General features: G+C 48.3%; 1 protein-coding gene across 9 annotated transcripts in view; it reads right to left on the reverse strand.

The window, feature by feature from the left end:
• Positions 1-21,902, reverse strand: part of LOC100123387 (homeobox protein cut) — a 112,669-nt gene that overhangs the window by 69,065 nt on the left and 21,702 nt on the right. For 4 of the 9 annotated variants that reach the window (XM_031923682.2, XM_031923677.2, XM_031923680.2 and 1 more), the window contains exon 1: positions 8,999-9,082. The exons of 1 other annotated variant lie outside the window; for it this stretch is intronic. In XM_031923682.2, the coding sequence (XP_031779542.1) occupies positions 8,999-9,034 (36 nt within the window). In that variant the 5' untranslated portion in view covers positions 9,035-9,082. Of the gene's footprint in view, positions 1-8,998; positions 9,084-21,902 lie in introns of those variants that run through there. 4 more of the 9 variants (XM_031923679.2, XM_031923678.2, XM_031923681.2 and 1 more) reach the window with 2 other exon arrangements.

Below are 21,902 nucleotides of genomic sequence, written 5' to 3' on the forward strand. Positions count from 1 at the left end.
AGACTCGTATACGTGTTGCGCGCCGCTGACTGAAACGTCAAACTCGCTCTCGCGCCGGCAATACTAATGTGCACGTGCTGAGCGAGCTCACTCCCGGCTGCTGCTGCAATCCGTTCCACCTGACTCGTCCTAGTCCTCCTCTCTCCCCCGGCTGCTTCGCTCGCTCTCCCACTTCGTCGCCCGTTATATACCTGCATATCTCTCGCGCAAGCAAAAAGTGCAAGCCGAGCGAGATAAATTCGCTAATCGCTGTGTGTGTACTTGTGTGTTTGCAGTCGATACACGAGAGCTCTTTTCGCTCGCGTGCGCTAAAAGCACCGCGATGAATAAATGAACGAGTCGACGAAGCCGATAGCGCGCGACAAACAAAGGCGATATCGTTTTACAGTGAGATGCAGTCTTCGAGAGCGATGAATTCGTGATGCCCTCTAAGAGTAGGGGGGAAAGATCGCTCTCGCGTATATTACGACGTCCTTATTTACATCTAAGATATTTATTTTGACGGGCTTTAAAAATAAATGGGAATTCTCGTCGAGGAATGATGCCCGATCGGTGTGCCCTATCAATGTTTAAAATAGCTTTCTGATCCGCTCGAGTACGGCATATTTAGAAGCTTTTAAGACGCTGTCATGCGGCGACATTAAATATAAACAGCGAACTGCCAATCAAGAGAAGACGCGATTAATTACTCGTTCTCGAAGTGCTGATTATTATGAAACAGAGAGAAGACTTTATAAGCTGACTATATCCACGTGTGCTTAAAATTCCTCGATATATTCCGCAAACATTTTACGCAGCCTTTTTAACATATTTTCCCGCGGCTTTTGAAGCAAGAGCGCGCGCAAAAACGTTGGCGCAATTTCACAACTTCATCAGCAGCGGCGACCGCTCGCGGAGGATAATTATAATATGTACAGGGGAAGAATAGCTGGTCACATTGTCTCGCAATTAGCGCGTAAATTCCCGGGCCGATAATAAAAATTAATTGTCGGCGGCGTGCCGCCGGCCGCGGCCAATCGAATGTCGGCTTCCTTCTCTTCTTCTTCTTCTTTTCGTCGATCCGGCCTCCGGTGCTCTTCAAAGAGATTGTCCGCGCGCCAAAGCAGCTACTTCCTCTCGATAGGCGTTCAATCTTGGGACTCTCCCTCTATCGCCGAGCGCCGCCGCCTTCCCGCAGTAATTAACCGGTCAGAGCTACGCGCGACCGTCCGTCTTTTTGCCACTTTTCTTTCGTCGAGCGCCGCTTGATGGCTATCGAGTGGAAAATCACTTGATCGGGCGGACTTCATTGGATTCGATTAGCCGCGATTAAGTCGATGTTTTTATTATTCTTCATTAGATGCACACGCGGATATCCGCAGGAATTTCGGCTAGATTACGAAACGCTGATATTTGAGCTCGACACTGGAAAATTGTCTATTTCCTGATAACGAAAACTCCCGACGCAGTTAATTCAATTCCACTGATTTCCTCGAATTAAATTTGCGGTTACGCAGAAGCTCGAAACTTGCGGGGATTTGCGTAATTATTACCTCGCGAGCAAAACTATATTTCAGTCTATATTTTGTGCGGAAAAAAGCGAGACACGCGCTCCGTAATTTCGATCCAACAATGCAGTCGATAAAAAGCGATCAATCTGTAGCAGCGACGGGACACAATGGAAACTTCTGTAGATACAATCGGCCGGGAGAGCGAAAGGTAGGTATAAGGAGAGGGAGAGAAAACGCGAGGTGGCACAATATTGAGACACGTAAACTGATTTCTGATTTACAAGGACGACAAAAGAAGCAACGCCAGCAGCTGCGCACCAGCCTCTACGCTCGAGTGCTCGCGATGATTTACGAGCAGGACCGATAAGAAGTCTCGCGGTGACGCTAAAGGAAGTCTTCGACGCGACATAAATTACTCCGTGCAAGCGCGCGCGTACACTTTTGGAAAATAAAAGATTAATCCGCGCGAGCGAGCACGAAAAAAGCGGCGAAATGATTCACTATATCGCACGTCCGACGCACTACTCGGGCCTCATCAGAATCTCGATAAAGTCAGGAGGCATATAACGCGAGTAACTACGAGCCGAGGAGTCATTATCGTCATCGCCGAAAAACAAATGCTCGTAAATAAAGGAGGCGAGTGTACGGCGAGAGAGCGGGCGGCGAGAATAATCTGGCGCGGCGCGAAGCCGAGGAGGAAACAAAGAAGAATTGAACGCGAGTAGCTAGTATATATATATATAGCTTCGTCGTAGTCGCACGTACATACATACACACAGAGACGCGTATATTTGCCGAGCGAATCAATGAGTCAGCGGCGCTGATTGTTGCATATGCAGTGTCGAGCTGCGGGAAGGGCTTGTAGGCGGTTGATCGTTGTCGCGCGGGCGCGAGAAAGACGGAGCACGAGGGCGCATGTATGCGCGGACCAGCGAAAACTCGACACGCAAAAAAGGGGGGGGGGCGATATATGTGCATATGCAGAGAAGGGCTGCTGCCACCGAGCGCGTGCATAGTGTCGGGATCAAAACTATCGGTCTAGCGATATGAAAGAGTTGCACTCTCGCGCGCACTTACATAAGGAGTCGTTCGCTTCGCTCGCGCTGCATGTGTATACGTGTCTGCATACATACACACGTGACATGCCGCGTGTGTTTTGTACTTCTGGTCTCACGTGCGGCTTGCGCCTGTGTACATGCACATGAAAATCCGCGCGTGTGCGTGAAGAACGACCCGATGACGGCACTCTCTCTCTCTCTCTCTCTCTCTCTCTCTCTCTCGCTGAGAATGTGTATATGTGACCAGACGTCGACGACGCCGGCGACGGAGAAAGGGGTTACGTATCGATTTTATCCGTGTTTTAAATTATTACCCGGTTCATTGTTCGGGAGCAGTGCGCACGAGAGCCTTCCGACAAAGACGAGGGCTGCCGATCCTCGAGCGAAGATTTTCATCTAGAGCTGCGACGACGATGGCACAGGGGGAAGGAAAACACTGAGCTATTAGTGACACGGCTCTCTCTCTCTCTCTCTTTTTCTCTCTCTCTCACTCTTCGCGTGCTTCAACCCTCTTTCTTCGCTCCCCGGATATAATGCGTATACTGCAGTGCAGTCGATTTTACAGAGTTTTAAAGAATGTGTGCACTTGACGACTGCGGCTATTCATCGCGAAGACGCGCATCTATTATCGAGCATAATGGTATTTCGATCAGGTTCATCGGACCTATTGTTATTGGTACTTTATGCAATCTGTATAATCAGATTATATCGGAGTGCTAATTGATGCAGTCTCTCACTTATTTGCGGAAATAACTCAGCTCTCGTGCTGTCTTATATTAATGAAAGCAATTGGAATATCTGGAGTTAGCGAACAGGAGGAGGCATAAAAAAAGAAAAAGAAATCGGAAATTCCGCAATGAAGCCTTGGTGATTTGAGAGGATCGTCGCTGCGAATCAAAGGGTCGCTGCTCTCGCTCTCATCAGACACGAAAAAGGGATGAGAGGAGGCGAGCACGAGCGCGAGGAGAACTCGGTTAATTATCTCTATAAATTATTAGAAATCCATTCGTCAAAGGGCTTTCTCAAATGCGATTTTATTGCTTCCCCATCGTCGACCGAGGATAAACTTGCCGCGGAACTCTCTTGAAAAAAAGTCCCTCTTTTAATCCAAATTACGAATTTTTTTTCGCCTGCTCTCAAAGAATAATAATAAAAAAAAGAAGAAGCAGCAGCAGCAGCCGCGGATGTACGACTTCAAAGAACGCGAGCGTTCGATAACGCTTTTACAAAATTACGCACGAAAAACATCCTTTCACTTTCGCGCCTTCGCTTCGCTCTCGCGATGGTGCGCGGTTCCCCCTTTTTTATTAACCTTTACTTTATCCTCTCTCTCCCTCTCCGGCTCTCTGTTTATCAGTTTCACATCGTTCTATACTCTATCCGTTGCGGGAAGAGAGAGAGAGAGAGAGAGCGCGCGCGAGCGTAAAAAGTGGATTTCAATGTGGCCACCGATAATCCCGCTATATACCAGCCACCTTCACCCCGTGGTACTTTGCATCTCTCTTTCGCGCTGCGTCGTCACAAACCTATCTCTGCCGCTGCAAAAAGTGTAGACACATGAAAGGACCGGCGCGAATTTCACACTAGACGAGATTTTCCAATTGGAGTGCGACGAATGCGCGATACTCGTTCAATGAGCGCGCCCGCCGCGCTGCACACGTCTGTACGTGCACCGCGCAACATGATTCTCGTTTAAGGGATGAAGCGAAAGATGGGACGAAAGATAGAAGAGGAGCCGTCGAAAGAAAGGGCGAGAGGATAAAAGAGAGTGTGGGGGGGGGGCGAAAGAATAAATGATCGAGCAAAAGAGAGGACGAAATCGGATGAAGGACGACGAACGAAGGGCTTGAAAATAAGCGATAAAGCCTCGGCTTTACTTAGCTAATTAGGCCCCTCTCTCTCTCTCTCTCTCTCTCTCTCTCTCTCTCTCTCTCTGTCTCTCTCTCTCTCTCTTTGCGCAATCCAATGGATTCTGTATCCGTACACATCCTCCGCTCCTGCGCATTTCCACTGCTCTCTCTTCTTTCCTTTCTTAACCCCTCGCTCTCTCCTGGTGAATCGCCCGACGGCGGGTATTAATTCATTTGGATATTATTTCACGAGGAGAACGAGAGAAAGAGACGACGCGGCATTAACATTTCTCAATCAGATTAATTAAATTATTTTCCTTCGCACTAGACGGCTTCGGCTCTCTTCGTCAATGAGCGAACGACAGCGGCGGGAGGAGCGTGCAGAGGCGGCTCGGCGAAAGATTGACATTAACGAATCGAGAGAAAAGTGAATCTGGATATGCTGATAAATACTAATTGAAAGGGCTATATAACGAAATATAATTCAGTGGCAATTTCCGCGATTAAAGGGAAGAGCCGCGCCTGATTAGAGCTGCACCCCTCCCACGGAATATCCGTATACAGGCATGCCAGGCGCAAACGAATTTGCGTTCGGTATATGTATACAAAAAAGCGAAACTAGCAAACACTTGGGCCTGCATTCCTTATACGGCTGCGCTTGAATATGTATGCGGCCGCGGCAGAGAGGCTGCAGAGAGAAAAGCAGAGCACAGAGCGCGCAAGGAAATATTCGGGCGAAAGCAGCAGCAGCCCGCGTTTCGCAGCGAGTAGGAGGAAACGGCCGTGAAGGCAAGCGAGTTAATGCAAAGGTCCACGATAATTACCCACATGGCTGGCAATGCGTATTTCACTTTGATCAAGTCCGTGTTTTTCTTCGCTCGCTTCCTATCAGAGACCACCCCTGCTAGCTCGCGCGATTTTTATCTCGTCCCTCTTCTTCCTCTCCTTTTTCACCCTTACGTCGTATTTCTGCGGCGGATGATGGGATAGGTAAACCGGCCGCACGAGCGGCTTTTGTCTTTTATCCCCAGGACGTTTTAATTATTTTAGCTCGCCCGCGAGCGTCTAATTTCCACCGTGTATATAGCCGAGAGCAGCGGCAGCGTCTCTATCCTATGATCACAAAGGAATCTTTCCGAGAGGTCGAGCGCGTTCGTTCGATTACCGGTCGAATCTCGGGCGCGCGCACGCTGCAGCTTCTTTTTAAAGCGAGCCTTCGTCCTTTATCATGTCTTCATTTCCTTCCACGGCGGCTCAGCTTTCCAGCGTCGGCTTTTTTCTCCACTCAAAGTGTACGCGAGCTCATCTTTTACAATAAAAAAAAACACTCGAGCACAAAGATGTGTTTAATTAATTGCAGCGTGTCGAAACAATGGCAATTTTTTCGTTATAAAAATACGGCGCGGGCTATGCAGATCGTATTGTATGGCGAAAAATCCGATAGCGGCGGCACTGATAGGCGAAGAAATACGAGCGAGAAGGCCTAAACAGCGATAATGGCTTATACGTAAGAGGAGTCGCGCCGTGAAATGAAAGTAATTAGGGGAAAAATCCGTAAGTAACGAAAATAACGAAGGTAGCTCCACGCGCGCGCGCACTGCTCGCTAATCAAGAGGCCGAGTGCTGAAATGGGAGGCGCGATAATTAATGAGCTGGGCCGCGGTAAATATCGAAGACTTCTATCGTCAGCACGAAGCTGACGACGCCACCGCTGTTTTCCATCACGAGAGATGAGAAAAAAGAGAAACAGCAGACAACAGAGACAGAGAGGACTTCCGTTAGATTGGTCGAGATCCTCTCGATACCACCCAGAAACCTCTGCATCTCGTTACCTTATTGAAAATCAGCGCGAAGCAAATGTATATAATATATTCCTGACACAGCAGCTGTTTGCATCCGCGTGTACATATCGCGAAGGGAAAATAAACAACGCAACAGCTTAATTAAGAGGCGCACCGATAGTAATTATCTGATGATTGCAATCATTTCGTCGCGTGTTCGCGCGCATTAATTAAGAAAATTGTTAATATTTTTATTATCGGATCTCGTGCGCAATTACGATGTTTCATAAGACACTTCGATACTCATCCATGTTTGCGCACTATGTACACTGAAAAGAAACACAGCCGTTTCTGCTGTAGAACATGGCAGTTTTAGCGAGTGTCACCACAGTAGCGACTTTTCAGTAAAAACAGCGAATGGCCACTGGTAGTTTTGGCAGGTCTCGGCGAGCTGTCTCTATCTCGAGGATATTTAGGTTATGTATCACCTTTTAAACCACCAAAAATCTTAAGAAAATAGTTTTTTTAATGAGTAATATGATTAATTAAATTAAAGTTATAAGTAATGATCATTATAAGAGAGAAAAATACCTTGAATAACAACCATCAACTTATTACCATCCCATTATCGCATGCAGAGTGACTATTAGCAAATAAGTTACGTGAACATTTTGAATGTTGTTATTTATCAGTCCCATAATGGTCATTACTCTATATTTTATCATAAAACTCATTAAAAAAATGATTTTTTTAAGATTTTTGGTGTTTTAAAAGGTGATACATAACCTAAATATCCTCGAGATAGAGACAGCTCGCCGAGACCTGCCAAAACTACCAGTGAACACTCGCTGCTTTTACTGAAAAGTCACTACTGTGGCGCACTCGCTAAAACTACCGTGTTTTACAGTAGAAACGGCTGTGTTTTTTTTTCAGTGTATACGCGGTCGAGGAAGAAAAATCGAAGGCAACGTTGGGGGTGCGAAGGCGCATTATACGCGTAATACAATGGCGATTAGTCTAGAGTTATCCCCGCGCGCGCGGGCGCGTAATTTTGGACAGGCAGCGTTCGAATTTCTCTCATTGCCCCTCGACTCGCGCATCACACACACGCACACACGCACACACACACACATATATATATATATATATATATATATATATATATATTCCTTCTTCCCGTCGCGTCACGACCGACATCTCTGTCTTTCACCTCCGCCGGTTCTTCCCGCTCACGCCGTTATGCTATATACGCTCAAATCCGAAATATCTCCACAAAGGATTCTCAAGAGGATAGAGAGCAACGAGAAAGAGAGAGAGAGAGAGAGACCCTATCCCGAAGCATAGAAGTGTCATTCAAAGCTCGCGTTGTTCCCGGCTCTCGAATATAATGGCACGCACTCATTGTTCTAATTTGTGCATACGATTAACGCGCACCGCCGCCACCGCGAACTGTCTGCCAAAAGCGAGGCATCTGGCTGCTGCCGCCTCCACCCGCCTCTATCCCACACACAAACATTCTCTCTCTTCGCGCTAGCGCCTCTATATACATACGAGTCTGTTGCTGAACGAGTGATTAGATGCTGCACGTAAATTGCGTCCGCGTACACGCGAGGACGATCGGAATTCGCGCGTGCGTAAACCTAGACGCACACGTTATAGAGAAGTAAGAATGAAAAGGAGAGGAGGAAAGAGAGGCCAACTCCCACACGTCGACGTCTGCGGCCCTGTGTAGGCTCGACTATATAGATCGATGTATACAAAGCGTGTCAAACGGCCAACAATGCCCTCCATCTGACGCTCAATTAACGAGTTAATGCGCTACCGTTGATAATTAAACAAATATACGCGCGCGCGTTCTCGCCGTTTTTTCGCCTGTTTCTCATTCATCGGAGAGCTAAGCTCTCTCTCCTTTCTGTCGTTTTGTCGCTTTTTCAGCGACGGCGGCGGCAGCTCTCCTCGCGCGCGCGCACGCACGTCTCTTATTCTTTTCGTCCCTCATACGAATGACATATTGTTCTGGGGCCCAAAAATTCTGAACTCGGCCTCTCTCTTATTTTTTAATCGAATTCCTATGCTTCTCTCTTTTCCCTTCAATGCAGATTCTTTTCTCTCTCCCTCGCGCGCATTATTGCCGCCGATTCGCCTCTCGCGCGCATTATTGCCGCCGATTCGCCTCTCGCGCGCTTGTGTACACGCTTGCTGTATCGGCGGCGGCGGCGCGAGCGAACTGCCGGCTATTGTGCGAGCTGCTCGAGCGATTATTATATTATGCGCGCGGCCGGAAGCGGATGTGTGAAACGAATGTACCTACACGTATAGGTATACGTATACAGCGTATATAGACGCGAACGCGCCACGGGGTAATGAGCGAACGACATGCGCGTCGCCGCCGGTATGTACGGTGTGTACTCTTTTTTTCTCTCCGTGCGCCACTCGATATTATGCCTCTCGTTCTTTTTCTCCTACTCTCTCTTGAGCACTGCTGCTGTTGTGCAATACTTTGCGGGCTTTGTCGCGTACGTACGAGCCACAAGAATTCTTAACTCCGCTCGTTGTTTTTTGGCCAAAAAAAGCTGCTTCGACGCAGCGAGGAATTTCTTTTTACGCCGCGCTGCCGGTTTCACGCGTCTACGTACTATGTACGCTCTTTCCCTTTCTCTCATTGTGATGCATAAAGGGGATCTCGTTTCAAATATGTTAATTGGTTCATCGGAAGCGGTTTTTTTTTCACCCGACGCGGCATTCCTTGTCGATTACATTCAAGACTCTTTGGCTTCATGAGAATATAATGCATCTCGTGCAACCATAATACAACTTACGTGATGCTGGATTACGAGAGATTGTTCCCCGCGCATGTTTGACGGACTGTCGCGAAGCGTTTGACTCACCTGGAAAAGAAAAACGAGGGGATCGTTAATAAACATGTTATTGTGCATGCGCGATCGGAATGTGTTCTTATCGCTATAGAGTTATTGATAAACAAGGCTGTACCAGAGGAAAAGTCACGAACAAGCTTATATTATTCGACTAGACGATCTGGCATCGGCTGTTTAGTCTTCTGGCTGCTGCGCAGGGAGCGTAATCGTATCGCTGCAGCGCGTACTATCAGTGCACCGATACGCAGCTATCGGGAGAGTCGCTCGTTCCCGAGAGTACTGTCGACTGGTAATTGTATTTTTAGAGAAAACTTTGCCAACTATTTCAATCGTTTCGTAACGGCTTATCTCGCAGGCGACGAAATTCGTCGATCGATCATGTTCGCATTGAAATTCCTGCGCGCATCGGGATCTTACCTTTAACGGTCGTGTAACGCAAGAGACGTATTTATCAAACACGCTTTTATTATGAATAAGTCTGAAGAAGAGAGAAGTGGCGAGGGAGGGATAGAGGGAGAGAGTAGATACGAAATATTAATGGATGTAACGCGTATACATTCGATTAGATTGCCGCTCTTATTGTGCTTCTCCTTCGCTCAAGATTCGCGCGCGGCACGAGACGTGCATACTTATTGCGTTGCACATCGGGGGCAGTCCCTCACTCTCACGTACACAGAGAGAGAGAGAGAGAGAGAGAGAGAGAGAGAGAGAGAGAGAAAGAGAGAGAGAGAGAGAGGTAGGCGGACAATGCGCGCGATTACCTCTTGGGTGGCGGGCCGATCAGGGCCGACACCATAACATCAAATCGACATCAAACAACACATGCCAACCGATCTTCCTCCTGCTTCCTCCTTCGGTAAACATCAGCCTTCGGCGGCCACATATTGTTTTCGCTACGCGCTGCGCATACCGATTCACGACCGTATGTATATAGTCGCTGCGCGTATGGAGAGAAGTCTCGGGTTATCTCAAAACGGCGCTGCTTCTGCTGCATCGTGAAAAACGATCCCTGTGAGAGTGGGAGAGTAGTTATGGCATATAGTCGATGCCAAAGGGGCAAGCGCATCGTTCGACGAGAGACGGATGTACCTTCAATTTTAGACAAACATCGATTTCGTTTCTTATAAATACTGGCGCGCCTGGTTTTTCCCCTTTTTTATACCACTCGCTGCGCAGGTCGGATATTGCTGGCAATAAAAGCTTTGCTTTTTTATGACCGCCGGCGGAGATGCTCTAACGAATTTTTCGTTTTATTGCCTCGATGGGTAAATATTTCCCGTTTTTTTTCCTTCTCGACCTGTGTAACCAAGTAAAAGGGTTGGGAGAGTGTACTCGAAGGGTCGATGTATAAACACAAAACTCGTTAAACATTTTTATCTTTCGTCGTTAATCGAGCGATTCGACACATGTTGAGTATGTTTTCATCGGATGATGAAAGAAAGGGTAAAAAATCAGCAAAATTCGCGCTCTATTAGGCGATAAAGATTTTTAATCGACCTGTGCGGACGTGACAATGGAAGAGAAGAGAGAATAGCTGATAGAGAGACAACGCACGAGGGCAAATGGCGCCGGACAGCCTATAACTCTTTTTTATTCCGTTGACCGTGAAAACCACTGACGACTAGCGTCAGGTGCAAAGCTCCGATGTGTCGCGTGTCAAATCCCCCATAAACCGAGCGAAATGACCAGAGAGCGAGCCTGCAGGCGAACGGACACGCGGTCCAGTGCGAGACGCCGACAGCCAATCATACACACTGACAGGGTGAGCCGATGCAACGCAAGCGGGAGTCACTTTTTTCGACCGCACGCGCGTACACACTGCGTGTATCGAGTATTGACTAGTCGTTTCGCTGTGGAAACATTTTTTGCCTTCGGTTTTATTATTTCTTTTCTCTTTTTTTTTTGTTTCAACGCTGTAGCCACATTGATTTTAATGAAATTCAACAGACCGAATGAACCTTTCACTGTTATTCAATTCCGGTAATCAATTTCGACGGGATAAAGAATAGGAAATTTGAGTAATTGATAGAATTGAAAGCATCAATTAGAGAGATTGAATTTGATAATTATACGATATCCGATAAAAACTAGAATGTTTTGGATACTTATTTGATTAAAAAATATCCCGTGTAATTACCTTGGTATTCAATTTACCTTCTGAATATAATAGCTAATGACAATACTCAATTTGGAAGAGATGGCGATTAAAAGATTATATAACGAATCTTCGATAGAATATAAAAGAATATTATCGCCGGAGACATCTTTTCGTTCATCTAATACGTATGAGCGCAAGCATTACTTACGAGATCGCGAGGTCTACTTGAGAAAGAGAGAGAGAAAGAGAGGGAGAGAGAGAGAGAGAGAGAGAGAGAGAGAGAGAGAGAGAGAGAGAGAGAGAGAGAGAGAGAGAGCGATATATCTGTTTGACATCCCCGTACGGCAAGGCGTGACTCGGCACTTGCGTCCCCGCGTATAACATGTAGATGCATAGGTAGCCAAGGGCACAAAGCCGTCTTTTTCTAGTCGAGAATCCTATGATCGATCTATGTACTCGGCTCATTCGACGCCAATTGCGCGTGAAAATCGTAAACAATGCCGGCGTCGAATCGAAGGCAGCCGACGACTTTGCCAAGAGCAGATGCAAGATTGAGTTGGCCGATGCTTTTTACCATTCAGGCTATGACTACGACGACAACAAGGGAGGAACGAAACATCTGCGAATGAGACGCGCGCGTGCACGCGAATACGTTAACGAGCCGCGTGGTGTCGCTCTCTTCTCAAATTACAGTTCGAACTCACTGTGACGCACCGTCGTCGTGCGAATATTGAGACGTGTGTGTATAGGGTCGCGATCGCGGGGATAAAAATAACGGAGTTCGGGGGGACATTACATCGGGTATTAACCGATCTATTAATAACGTATCGACAATATTTTTTTATTCTGACGCCGCCGTCGCCACTGCCCCCGAGTGTGTCGGCTAAAAATACGGATGAAATCGTAAATCGTAGAGTCTGTGGAAACTGGAAAAGAAACCAAGCGGAAATAGTGGCTCGTTATATCGAAATTCCGAACGTCGATGTAAGTATGGGGAGAAAAAAACGTGCCGACAATTCTCGAAATAGGTGGACAAGCTTGGGGAGATTCAAGCGCACATGGAACCAATCGTTTCTCTCTTTCAACGCGATAGATAATATAAAAGAAAAAACAAGGCCAAGACAGTCCGAAGATTGAAGATCGTTTTATTTCTGTTTGAGAAAAAATCGAAACGAGAGAAAGAGAGACGTGCAGATGAAAGACAAAGCGGAGTTTGAGAAAAGAGAGACAAGCAAGAGAATACAAGGCTAAGTAGCGAGAGAGCATACATGCGGCGCGCGAGACGAAGCTTCGGCGGGAAAAAGAGGCAAAACGACGTAAAAAGAAAAACAAAGTTGGCATGGAGCAGCGCAGTAAAGACGGCAACTGCCAAGACGACGACGATGACGACGACGTCGGAGGGGAAGCGAGAAAAAATAAATCCGAACGACGAGGAGGGTGCAGCTGAGACGTATCGGTTGCACATGGCCCGCAACTCGCATCGGTTGGACGTTCCGATCGCTCGGCCGTCGCGCTGAGAGTTTAAACCGTATCCTCTCCACCCTCTCTCGCTCTGGTTCCTTTTTCCCCCGGCCGGTCTCTGTTTTTCTCCCCGTATCCCTCTTCTCCGTGCCGGCGTCGGAGTCGCAAGCGCGCGCGAGAGAGAAAGAGGTTCTCTCGTATCTAAAAATATTTTTATGGCGCCCCCGCTGCGATCCGTTGCAGCAGTGCGTTCGAGAGTGCGACTGCAGCGGCTTCTGTTCCGAAGGATTCAATGCATCCGTCGACGCGCCGCAGGCTGCGATCTCTATATATGCCATTAAAGGACAAAATGTATAATATTTCCGGTGGATTCGACGCGGCTTGTAGTCTCAGCTCTTTGCCGCTACACAAACAAGTGCGCGCCGGCTGAAAAACCAAATGACGCTTGACTCCTTCTCGCGCGCTCGCCCCGTGTGTCTGTCTTTCAGATTCGATATACTCATATTCCGCGTCTCTGTGCACAAGCGCGCGCCTTCTGTGTTTGTGTACATGAGAAGCACAGGCTCTCTCACTCGATGCTTCGTTAACGCGACAGACGACAGCGGAAACATTCAAAATGATTTCTTTTACGCGCAGCTTCGAACTTGTTTTTAACATTTTTTATAGCGATGTGTTTACAGTTGTGCAGAAGGGGAGAAATAAAATTTCAGCTCGAATTATGCATAAAAATAAGTCAATCGAGTGCTTTGCGATTATAATCGTCGCGGAGCTATAAGTAGAAGAGGGAAGAAAAACAAACGATTAAAACAACGCGATATAGAGAAAGGCTGCAGCCCACGGAGAGAGAGAGAGAGAGAGAGAGAGAGAGAGAGAGAGAGAGAGAGAGAGAGAGAGAGAGAGAGAGAGAGAGAGAGAGAGAGAGAGAGAGTAATAATGATTACGCTAATTAGCCACTGTACACTTCGATTACAATTTGCAATGACTACACGAGTTTAAGTCTTGTAATTGTTATTAGAGAATAATACACGCCGGTTATGCATGTAAAAGTGATAATTTTAAAATTCTACAACTTCCATTTTAAGTGGCTGTTATTAAATAAAATTGAAAATATTCACGAGGGAAAAATGCGCGCGGACTTGCAATTACAATAAACGCGCGCGGTCGCCGTGTGTACTTCGAGGCCACGTGAAAATCCGGAGCGAGCAGAGAGTGTAAATTAGCGTACGCCCGCGAGTTGAAGCAGTCAGCGCCAAAGAGGAAAGAACTACACGCACATACGTGGACTAGAGGTGACGAAAAACAAAAACAATCCCCTTACCATGACTGCGAACGTGAAATTCGGTCAGCGTGTGGGCAAAGCCGGGGCGATCATACCCCGCGGCGGTGTTATCGCTTCCTTCTTTCTCTTTTTAGTCTCCTGCCTCTCTCTCTCTCTCTCTCTCTCTCTCTCTCTCTCTCTCTCTCACGCTGTAGTGTGTACACGTACACATGCACGCAAACACTGCACACGAGCGTAGACGAGCCGCGAGAGGAGGGGGACTGCGAGTGAGCGCCGTAAGCACCGGCGATCGACTATGTGCGCGCTGCAGTGTGCGGTCAATACTTTCGCCGTGGCGATATAAAGGCTCCGGAGATAAAGCTCGCGAGTATCATTGGTCGGAGCTGCAGCGCAGACTCGTCTTATCCGTATCTGTCGCGGGGTCGCGAGGATTGATATTTGCTCTGCGTGTCTGGCCGAGCCAGCTTTTTCTCTCCCACTTCCTCGCGGCGCACGAGATTCCCCCCTCCGCTCCTTTCACCTGAGCGCGAAGCGAATAACGTCCACCTCTCCCCTACTGCGCGCCGCATACGTGTGTGCACTATATATATATATATATAATAATACTCGCTGCACTCGCGCATACACGGTCACTAGTATTTACTACATGCACCTTAATTCGATTCATACACACGCGCTCGCGCGCACACATACACTCAGTTGCGTGCTCGGACGACTGACGGACGGAGCATCTCGCTCGTATAGCTGAAGTACGTTGGTGGAAGGACTCGCTGCTGCTGTGGTCCTGAGTTCGATGCCTCGGCTCAGCTGCTGCGCTATCTCGCTCTCGCGGGAGCGAAGACTGATCTCTCTCTTTCTGGTGGGGTGAGAGAGCCGGAGAACGTGCCCGCGACCCCGCCCCCCCTTTTTCAAACCACGCCTACTCTCTTGCTCTCTCGCTCGCTCTCGTGCCTTTGTATACTTATATAATATTTATATCCGCGTATAGTTATACTTTATACATATACATATACATTTATATACAGGCGCGACTACGTGGACATGCATAATATACTCGCGAGCTGCACAATCAGACGCGAGCTAAGATACTCATTCTCTTTCTCCGCCGCGGCGACTGTGCATCAGCGAGATACTTTGCACTCGAATTGCTCTCTTATGCACTTTCCTGCCTCGAGGCGCCCGACTGAGCGTGCGTGCGCCGTTGTTCGCCCAGATTAGACGTCGCTGCGTATATCTCAGCTCGTTAAGAAATTCATCCTTTCATTGTCGCGCGTGCGCGGTATGGGTAAACACTAATTCAATTTGTTCATTAGCGTGCACGCGTTCGCTTACAGTTTTCGATGAACTAATTTTATCCTCCGTGATACAGTAATTTCGAGGCTCGATTAAATTTTACGAACACAAGAATCCAGAAAATTCTGCAAAAATATCAAGCGAAGAGCGATAAATTCAACGATTCGTGCACGCCGGTTCGAGATACGTATTTGATAATCGTTATCAATTTTCGTAGAACTTCAATAATTATGAAACAATTTATGCCACGGACGATCACATATTTGCAGACAATAAAAAAATACCCAACGTAAGCGACCCCGAAACGCGAGAGATACGTAGCTGCTCGTGTTTGTGAAATTCGGTAAGATTTGTTTGAACGCTGATATAGCCGTTTCGTAAGGAGCTTAGCGCGCGAGTTTACGCTGTCACGAACCAACTTATCGAGGAGGCAAGGAAGAAAAAACTCACGACCCGAACGGCTGATGTACTTTTCTATACAATGGTCTCGCGTAATTTCTAAAGTCATGGACTATAATATACAATCCAAGACAAATCCAAGCGAAATTTACGAGCTCCTTATCTCTCCAGCCCGGTAAAAGACCGCGCCGAAATATAGATGTAGGTATACGGTACACGCATATTTACAATGGCGGGCCGTCCGAGAGCGATTGTATAGCCTATATCTCGAAGCGTAATGCGCGCGTGTGGCAATAGGCAAGCGAGAGAGCGAGCAGCAGATTGAAGCCGGCGCGTCGGTGGCGACAGGCGTTGATGTGTGTAGCTCTCGGATGGGTTACGTAAAACCGTGTCACGGGCAGATGACACTGCGCGCTAAGAACGTGAAATTACTCGTTTCCCGCGAGTCACCGTTTTAAAACGACGGCATGCAGACGACCGGAGCAGTACAATAAGCCATTCGACGTGGTACAGCACGATCGTTCGCTTTTCTTTCGAGGAAATTGAAAATCCATTGGGAGTCGACGTGCGCGCGTTCAAAGGGATTTCATTTAACTGAAATCATGAAACGAGTATAGGCTACTCGCGCGCGCACACATGACTCATACGTGTCCACTCGAGTTCGAGAGCGTGCGTGTGGTGTGTGTTTGAATTTCAACCCCGTCTCACAGCCGCACCGCCTCTGTAATAGGCGCATAATGCTGCACGTGGTACACAGCTTCTCTCCTACAACAACAACAGCCGCCGAGAGCATAGGCGTCGCTTTCAAAGATTATATACAGAGGGTTGGCCGGGCTGTTTACGGAAAACCGTATGTTTACGCAGCAGCAGCAGCGGTATGCAACCCCCTGGCTTCGGCTGATGTATTTCATCCGCGGGCCGTTTATACTCATACGATGGCGGTATACGTGCGCGATGCATGCGCGAGAGACCTTTGCACAAGCGGAAGTTGCGAAAAAGGGGTGAGAACTCCGCGGAAATGGGAGCGCATGACTTTCACTCTCCGTCTGATTTCGTGTATACTTATATACACAGCTGAATTGTTTGTTCTCGGCTTTACGAGCCGACGATCGCGATTAAACAGCAAGACAGCAGCCGCTAAGACGTTATTGCTGTTTTTTTCCTTCGCCCGTACGCAACGACGAGCGCTAACTATTCGCAATAAAAAAGATCGAGTCTGTCGCAATCTGATTAGCCAAGGCGCGTGTACACGCGTCGTTGTTTTCCGATTATCCCACAAGCGAAAGAGGAGAAGGAAAAAAATGGAACGGGAGCGAGAGAGAATGGAGGTGTATGCACAGTCAGGTGAGCTTGAAAAATGCACGCGCGAGCACGTGGTCGATGCGTGTGCAGCCCCTGATGCTTTTCAGCCCCTCTCGATGCACGAGTCCTCGCGGCTACTCTTCCATTCTCCGGATATCCCGGACTCGCTCATCCCCTGACAGCCGCTGGAATAAAAAAACGAAACTCGCCCCGTGTGTGCATATATAGGCGCGAAAGCTGCAGCAACTGGTGCTCTCTCTCTCTCTCTCTCTCTCTCTCTCTCTCTCTCTCTCTATCTATCTCATATGGGGAGAGAGTAGTAGCAGCAGCTCCGATCAAGCGTAATTCTACGAGCCGGATAATAATTTTCGCACTTTTTTCCGTTTCCTCTTTCTCCCTCTATGCCACTCCATCGGCAATATTACTCTCCCGGATTCTGTTCAATAGCCGATATTCGCACGAAAGGGATATCTATTTGGCGTAATTCCTACACGTCGATCATTTGGAAGTGAATACGCGAGTTCGAGGAGTGTAAAACGCGTCGAAAAGTTATTACGCTATAGCCGCTGATTCGAAACGCCAGCAGTGCGATAAGTGTGCGCAGTATAGTACGGTGCGCACAGCAGAATTGATGGCTGAGAAATTCGATAAAGCCTGACGGCGGCTAACAACGGAGATGGAAACTCCGCTGGCGCGCAAGAGCAATTGTTTTTTTGTTTTCCACGAAACAGGAGGAAACAGAAATATTACGCTGACAGAGCGCGCGAGCTCTTATCGAACTTTTCATTTTCGCGATCTGTCGGTAGATACATCCGTAATGACTGCCGCGGTGCAGTGAGGCATAGATCCTTTCTGACCTCCGCGCGCGTGTATACGAGCGTAGCGGCGGCGGCGTGCATGTGTGGCATAATCACGCGTTAGAATGCACCGGCGTCGACCCTCTCATTTTCTCCCTCCCTCTCTCCTCCACCTCCTCTCCGTCGACGTCAGCCGCGCGTCCATTCGCAGATGGTGTTTTAAGCGCTGTGAACTTGAGCCGAGTTCTGATCCTTTCGCGGACGATTCGTCCGTCAGCAAGACACGCACAAACACACGCACGAGGCTTTTAAACACCTGCTTGTGTTTCGAGGACTTCGCATGAAATGCTCCGATAGCCGATTCCCTGTAATCGAGCCAGTCTTTCTCGCTCTCCCCGATAACGACGTTTCTTGTATTATACGTCGCATTGTGTTAGTGGGCTATCAAACTGTCGGGCGCGTGCTTCGAAACAGTGATGCAAAAATGTCGAACACGTAAATATTATGAGACTATGCGACGCTCGCATGTGCGCGGCGAAAAAACGCTTCCCAGCAAGTATCAATTTAACGTCGTAAAGACGAGGCGGGAATTATCGGTTTTACATAGACTTAGTGCCCCTCGAAGGCTCCATCAATATTCACCCTCCGGGCTTCGCTTCCTGCGCGAAGAAGAAGAAGCAGAAGAAGACCCTATATATAGAGCGCGTCGCGGAGGAAACCGACCTCTTAAGCGGACGCGTTCACGCGAGCGAATCTCGACCACGGGCGCGAAGGAAGGAAGGAAAAAATCCGCGTCGCTTAACTGCCGACAAGGAGATAGATATATAGATAGATAGGTCTTTATTTGCTAAAAGCAAAAAATAATACAATATATATCACAAAGACTGTGTCGCATACAGTCTAACAAAAAGAGAAAATAAAATATATAAAAATACCATCACATAAAATCACATGAAATCACATTTCGTCATATTTAATTATCACATAAATCTTTTCTAATATTACGCTGTACATTTAAGGTTTGGTCATAGACCTATCTGTATTGCACGTTTGAAATCTAAAAATACGTAATACTGGAAGAATTTTTACGGCCTAAGGGCCGAGTCTGACTAGATTAAAACTAGATTAAGATTAAGAATGCAGCGCCAGAGGGCTCAGAGTCGTCACGATGCAGTGACCAGCAGGTGTCGCCGTAGTGCCCCCTTGAAGGAGGCGATAGATGGCAGGTTTCGCAGAGTAGAAGGGAGGGAGAGAGAGAGAGAGAGAGAGAGAGAGAGAGAGAGAGAGAGAGAGAGAGAGAGAGAGAGAGAGAGAGAGAGGAGAGCGACGTAATCGCGCCGTCTGCGGGAAGGAAGGTCTTTATTTGGGCGCTCGCGAGCGCGGGGGTTGTTTTCGCCCTCTCGCAAGACGAGCGCGCCGCTCTCGGCGAAAGTTCCGGCGTGCGCGGAGCGTGCGACTCATTGTAACTCCAATTAGCGCCGGTACTTTCGAGTGCTATGCTGTGCTGCTGCTGCATCGGCAGAGTCTCGCTAACCTCGTGCGTGAGTCTCTGCAGGGTCAAAGGGATGATGAAGATTATCTTTTTTTACTTTGAAGAAGAGAGAAAAAAATTATTTCGAATAAAGCTGCTTGACGCGCTGCAAAAAGACAATGAGTGCAGCGGCAGCTTCTCAGCGTAACAAACAGTCGCTATAAATTAGATCGACAAATTCTCATTCAGGTTCTCATACAGAGGGGCATATTGGATTAATCAAGTTTTTTTTGCCCCTCGTTATAAGGCCCGAGTCATCGGCGCGATTTCGCATGTATATGTGTGTACGCGCGAGGAAAATCCACGAAACAGGTTTCGGATCTTAACGAGTGGATCGAGGGGTTCACACGCGGATTCCACGCCGGACGATCCGTCAAGCGGCTAAACGACCTAGTCTATATATATGCACACAAGCATAATGCGGCCGGTACTTGTCTATACGGTGTCCAAGCAGCGGCGAGTACAGTATATTACAAGCGCAACCCTTGCAAGCAGTATCGCAAGAAGACTCGAGGGAAGGCGGCCGAGGAGCACAAAGAGCCGAAACTCAATAAAACGCGCAAAAAGCAGCCGATATATATTATCGGGACGTGTATAAATGGCCGCGGCGCCGCGCGATAGAGCTGATAGCAAGTGAGAGAAAGAGAGAAAAAGGAAGACCGCCAGCAACGTGTTTCTCGCACTCGTGTGTGAAAGTTCGTCCTTCTCTCTCTTGCTCGCGCGCGTAAGTATAAGCATACATGCGCGCGCGTTTAGCATTCGAGCGAGAGCAGAACCAGTTTGTCAGGGGGGGGGGGGGGCTAATTCCCTCCTTCCTCCGCTCCTTCTGCGCTTTTTTAATTCTCGCACTTGGTCCTTATAGCTATATACGACGCGGCGTTTGTATACATCATCGCGCACCGTTCGGAATTTGCATAGATTCCGCGGAGCTCTCCACGATCTACATATCGGGTGTCGTTAAAATTGGACGTGTACGGCTGTGTGCTCCCCTACTCGCATACGACGGCGACAGGGTGAGCGCAAAAGAGAGAAGGAAAAAAAGGATCCTCCCTTCGCTCTAGGCTGACTCTCGGCTTGGTTTGATGTATCGCTCGGCGGCCCGGTGATTGGTCGATTTCCTTTCTCGAATTTCCACCCTTCGAAGAGAGAGCATAGGTAAATTGTTAATCCGTGAGACGGCATTGGATCCCGATTCACGCTTGACTTTTCGCTCTCTCTCTCTCTCTCTCTCTCTCTCTCTCTCTGCATTGATGGATTCTTGTTCTGCGGTCGCGCCGTGCGTGTGCAAAAGCGCGCCATGTGCAGCGCGATCCCCTCTCACAATGACATATATGGACGGAGGGAGACTTACACCACACACGGGGAGGAGAATCATCAGCTGCGACTTTTTCGCCCAGCGAATGCGCGCGCGATTCTCATTTGAATCAAAATCAGCGATGGCAATAAAATCAGTGCCACAATGCCGTATCTGCGAAGAATATAATGTGCGAGAGCGAGTTTAGAAGCGCATCATGGCGCGGTGCGTTCCAGTGCCGCGCATTGAAATAGAATCAACAGACGAGAGCGATAAATTTGTTAATTTGAAACTCGTAAAGTACTTTATAGTGCCTGTCTTTCTCTCTCGGTGAGATGATTTTTATTTCCCCCGTCAAGTCAGCCGCTCGACGTGGGAAGTATAAATCAGTGCTTAGAAGCGCGTGCCCCTATGCGCCTCCTGTCCTTCTCCTTCTAATAACCGAGCATCGCGATGCTTCCCTCCGACCTCCACTTCTCCCAGGCTCCTCGAGCGCGCTTTATGTCTTTCGGAAGCTGAAAAACAAGACAAGTCTCGAGAGAGCATCGGCAGCATCAGTCGTTAAGATAAGCAGACGCAGCTACTTTCCCTAAAAATTATAGTCCGCCTGGGCTGCGGCAGCGGATGTGTCGTACAGGATAAACCATAGAGATTCCAAGCGCGCATTGCGAAAACGGGATCGAAAAAAAGCGAGGTGTCTTGCTCTTCAATGCGAGTCCGAGACAAAGGATGTTTCGTCAGAAATCAATAAATCGTAAAGGGAAGGAGTTGTGCAGCAGCGGCTGCGATGGACGTGCATCGGTTGGCGAGCAAGTCGTCCGAGAGCTGAGCGGAAGCACGCTCGAGGTGCTCTTATTCCTTATCAGAACTACCGGCGCTGCCCGCACGCCATCGTCCATTGTGTCCGAAACACGCGGCGCTGGCGGCGGAGAACCTCATCCAAGGCCGAGCAATATATTGCCGATTTCTGCACGCGTGTATTGCTTCCTCTCTTTCTCTCGCACTGCTCTGCTCCGTCGTCTTCTTTTCCGGCCTATGCGACGACCGACCCCTCTCATTCTCTCGCTCTTTTCTTCGCACTCGAGTAGGTATGCGCCGGGCGCGCAGGTTGGCGAACGGCACATTTGCATTTCTATAGGCCGGTGTACAGCGTGTAATTTTTTGCAATTTGCATTCAACCGTTACGAGAGATCTCCCCGCCGCCGGTGTTTACGCTCTCTTCGAGGATTTTCCGGTAAGTATTAGTAAACGCGTCTCTTTCGCTAATTACGAGGTGTTCTATAGTAGTGCGCGCTTGCGCAGAATCCGTCAAATCCAATTAGACATAGAAAGCAGCGCGTGAGTTTCGCAAATGGCGCGAAAACAGAGGCGGCGACGCTGTGCAAGAGGAGCG

This window comes from Nasonia vitripennis, chromosome 2 (genome assembly GCF_009193385.2).
Source record: "Nasonia vitripennis strain AsymCx chromosome 2, Nvit_psr_1.1, whole genome shotgun sequence".
Classification (NCBI taxonomy): domain Eukaryota; kingdom Metazoa; phylum Arthropoda; class Insecta; order Hymenoptera; family Pteromalidae; genus Nasonia; species Nasonia vitripennis.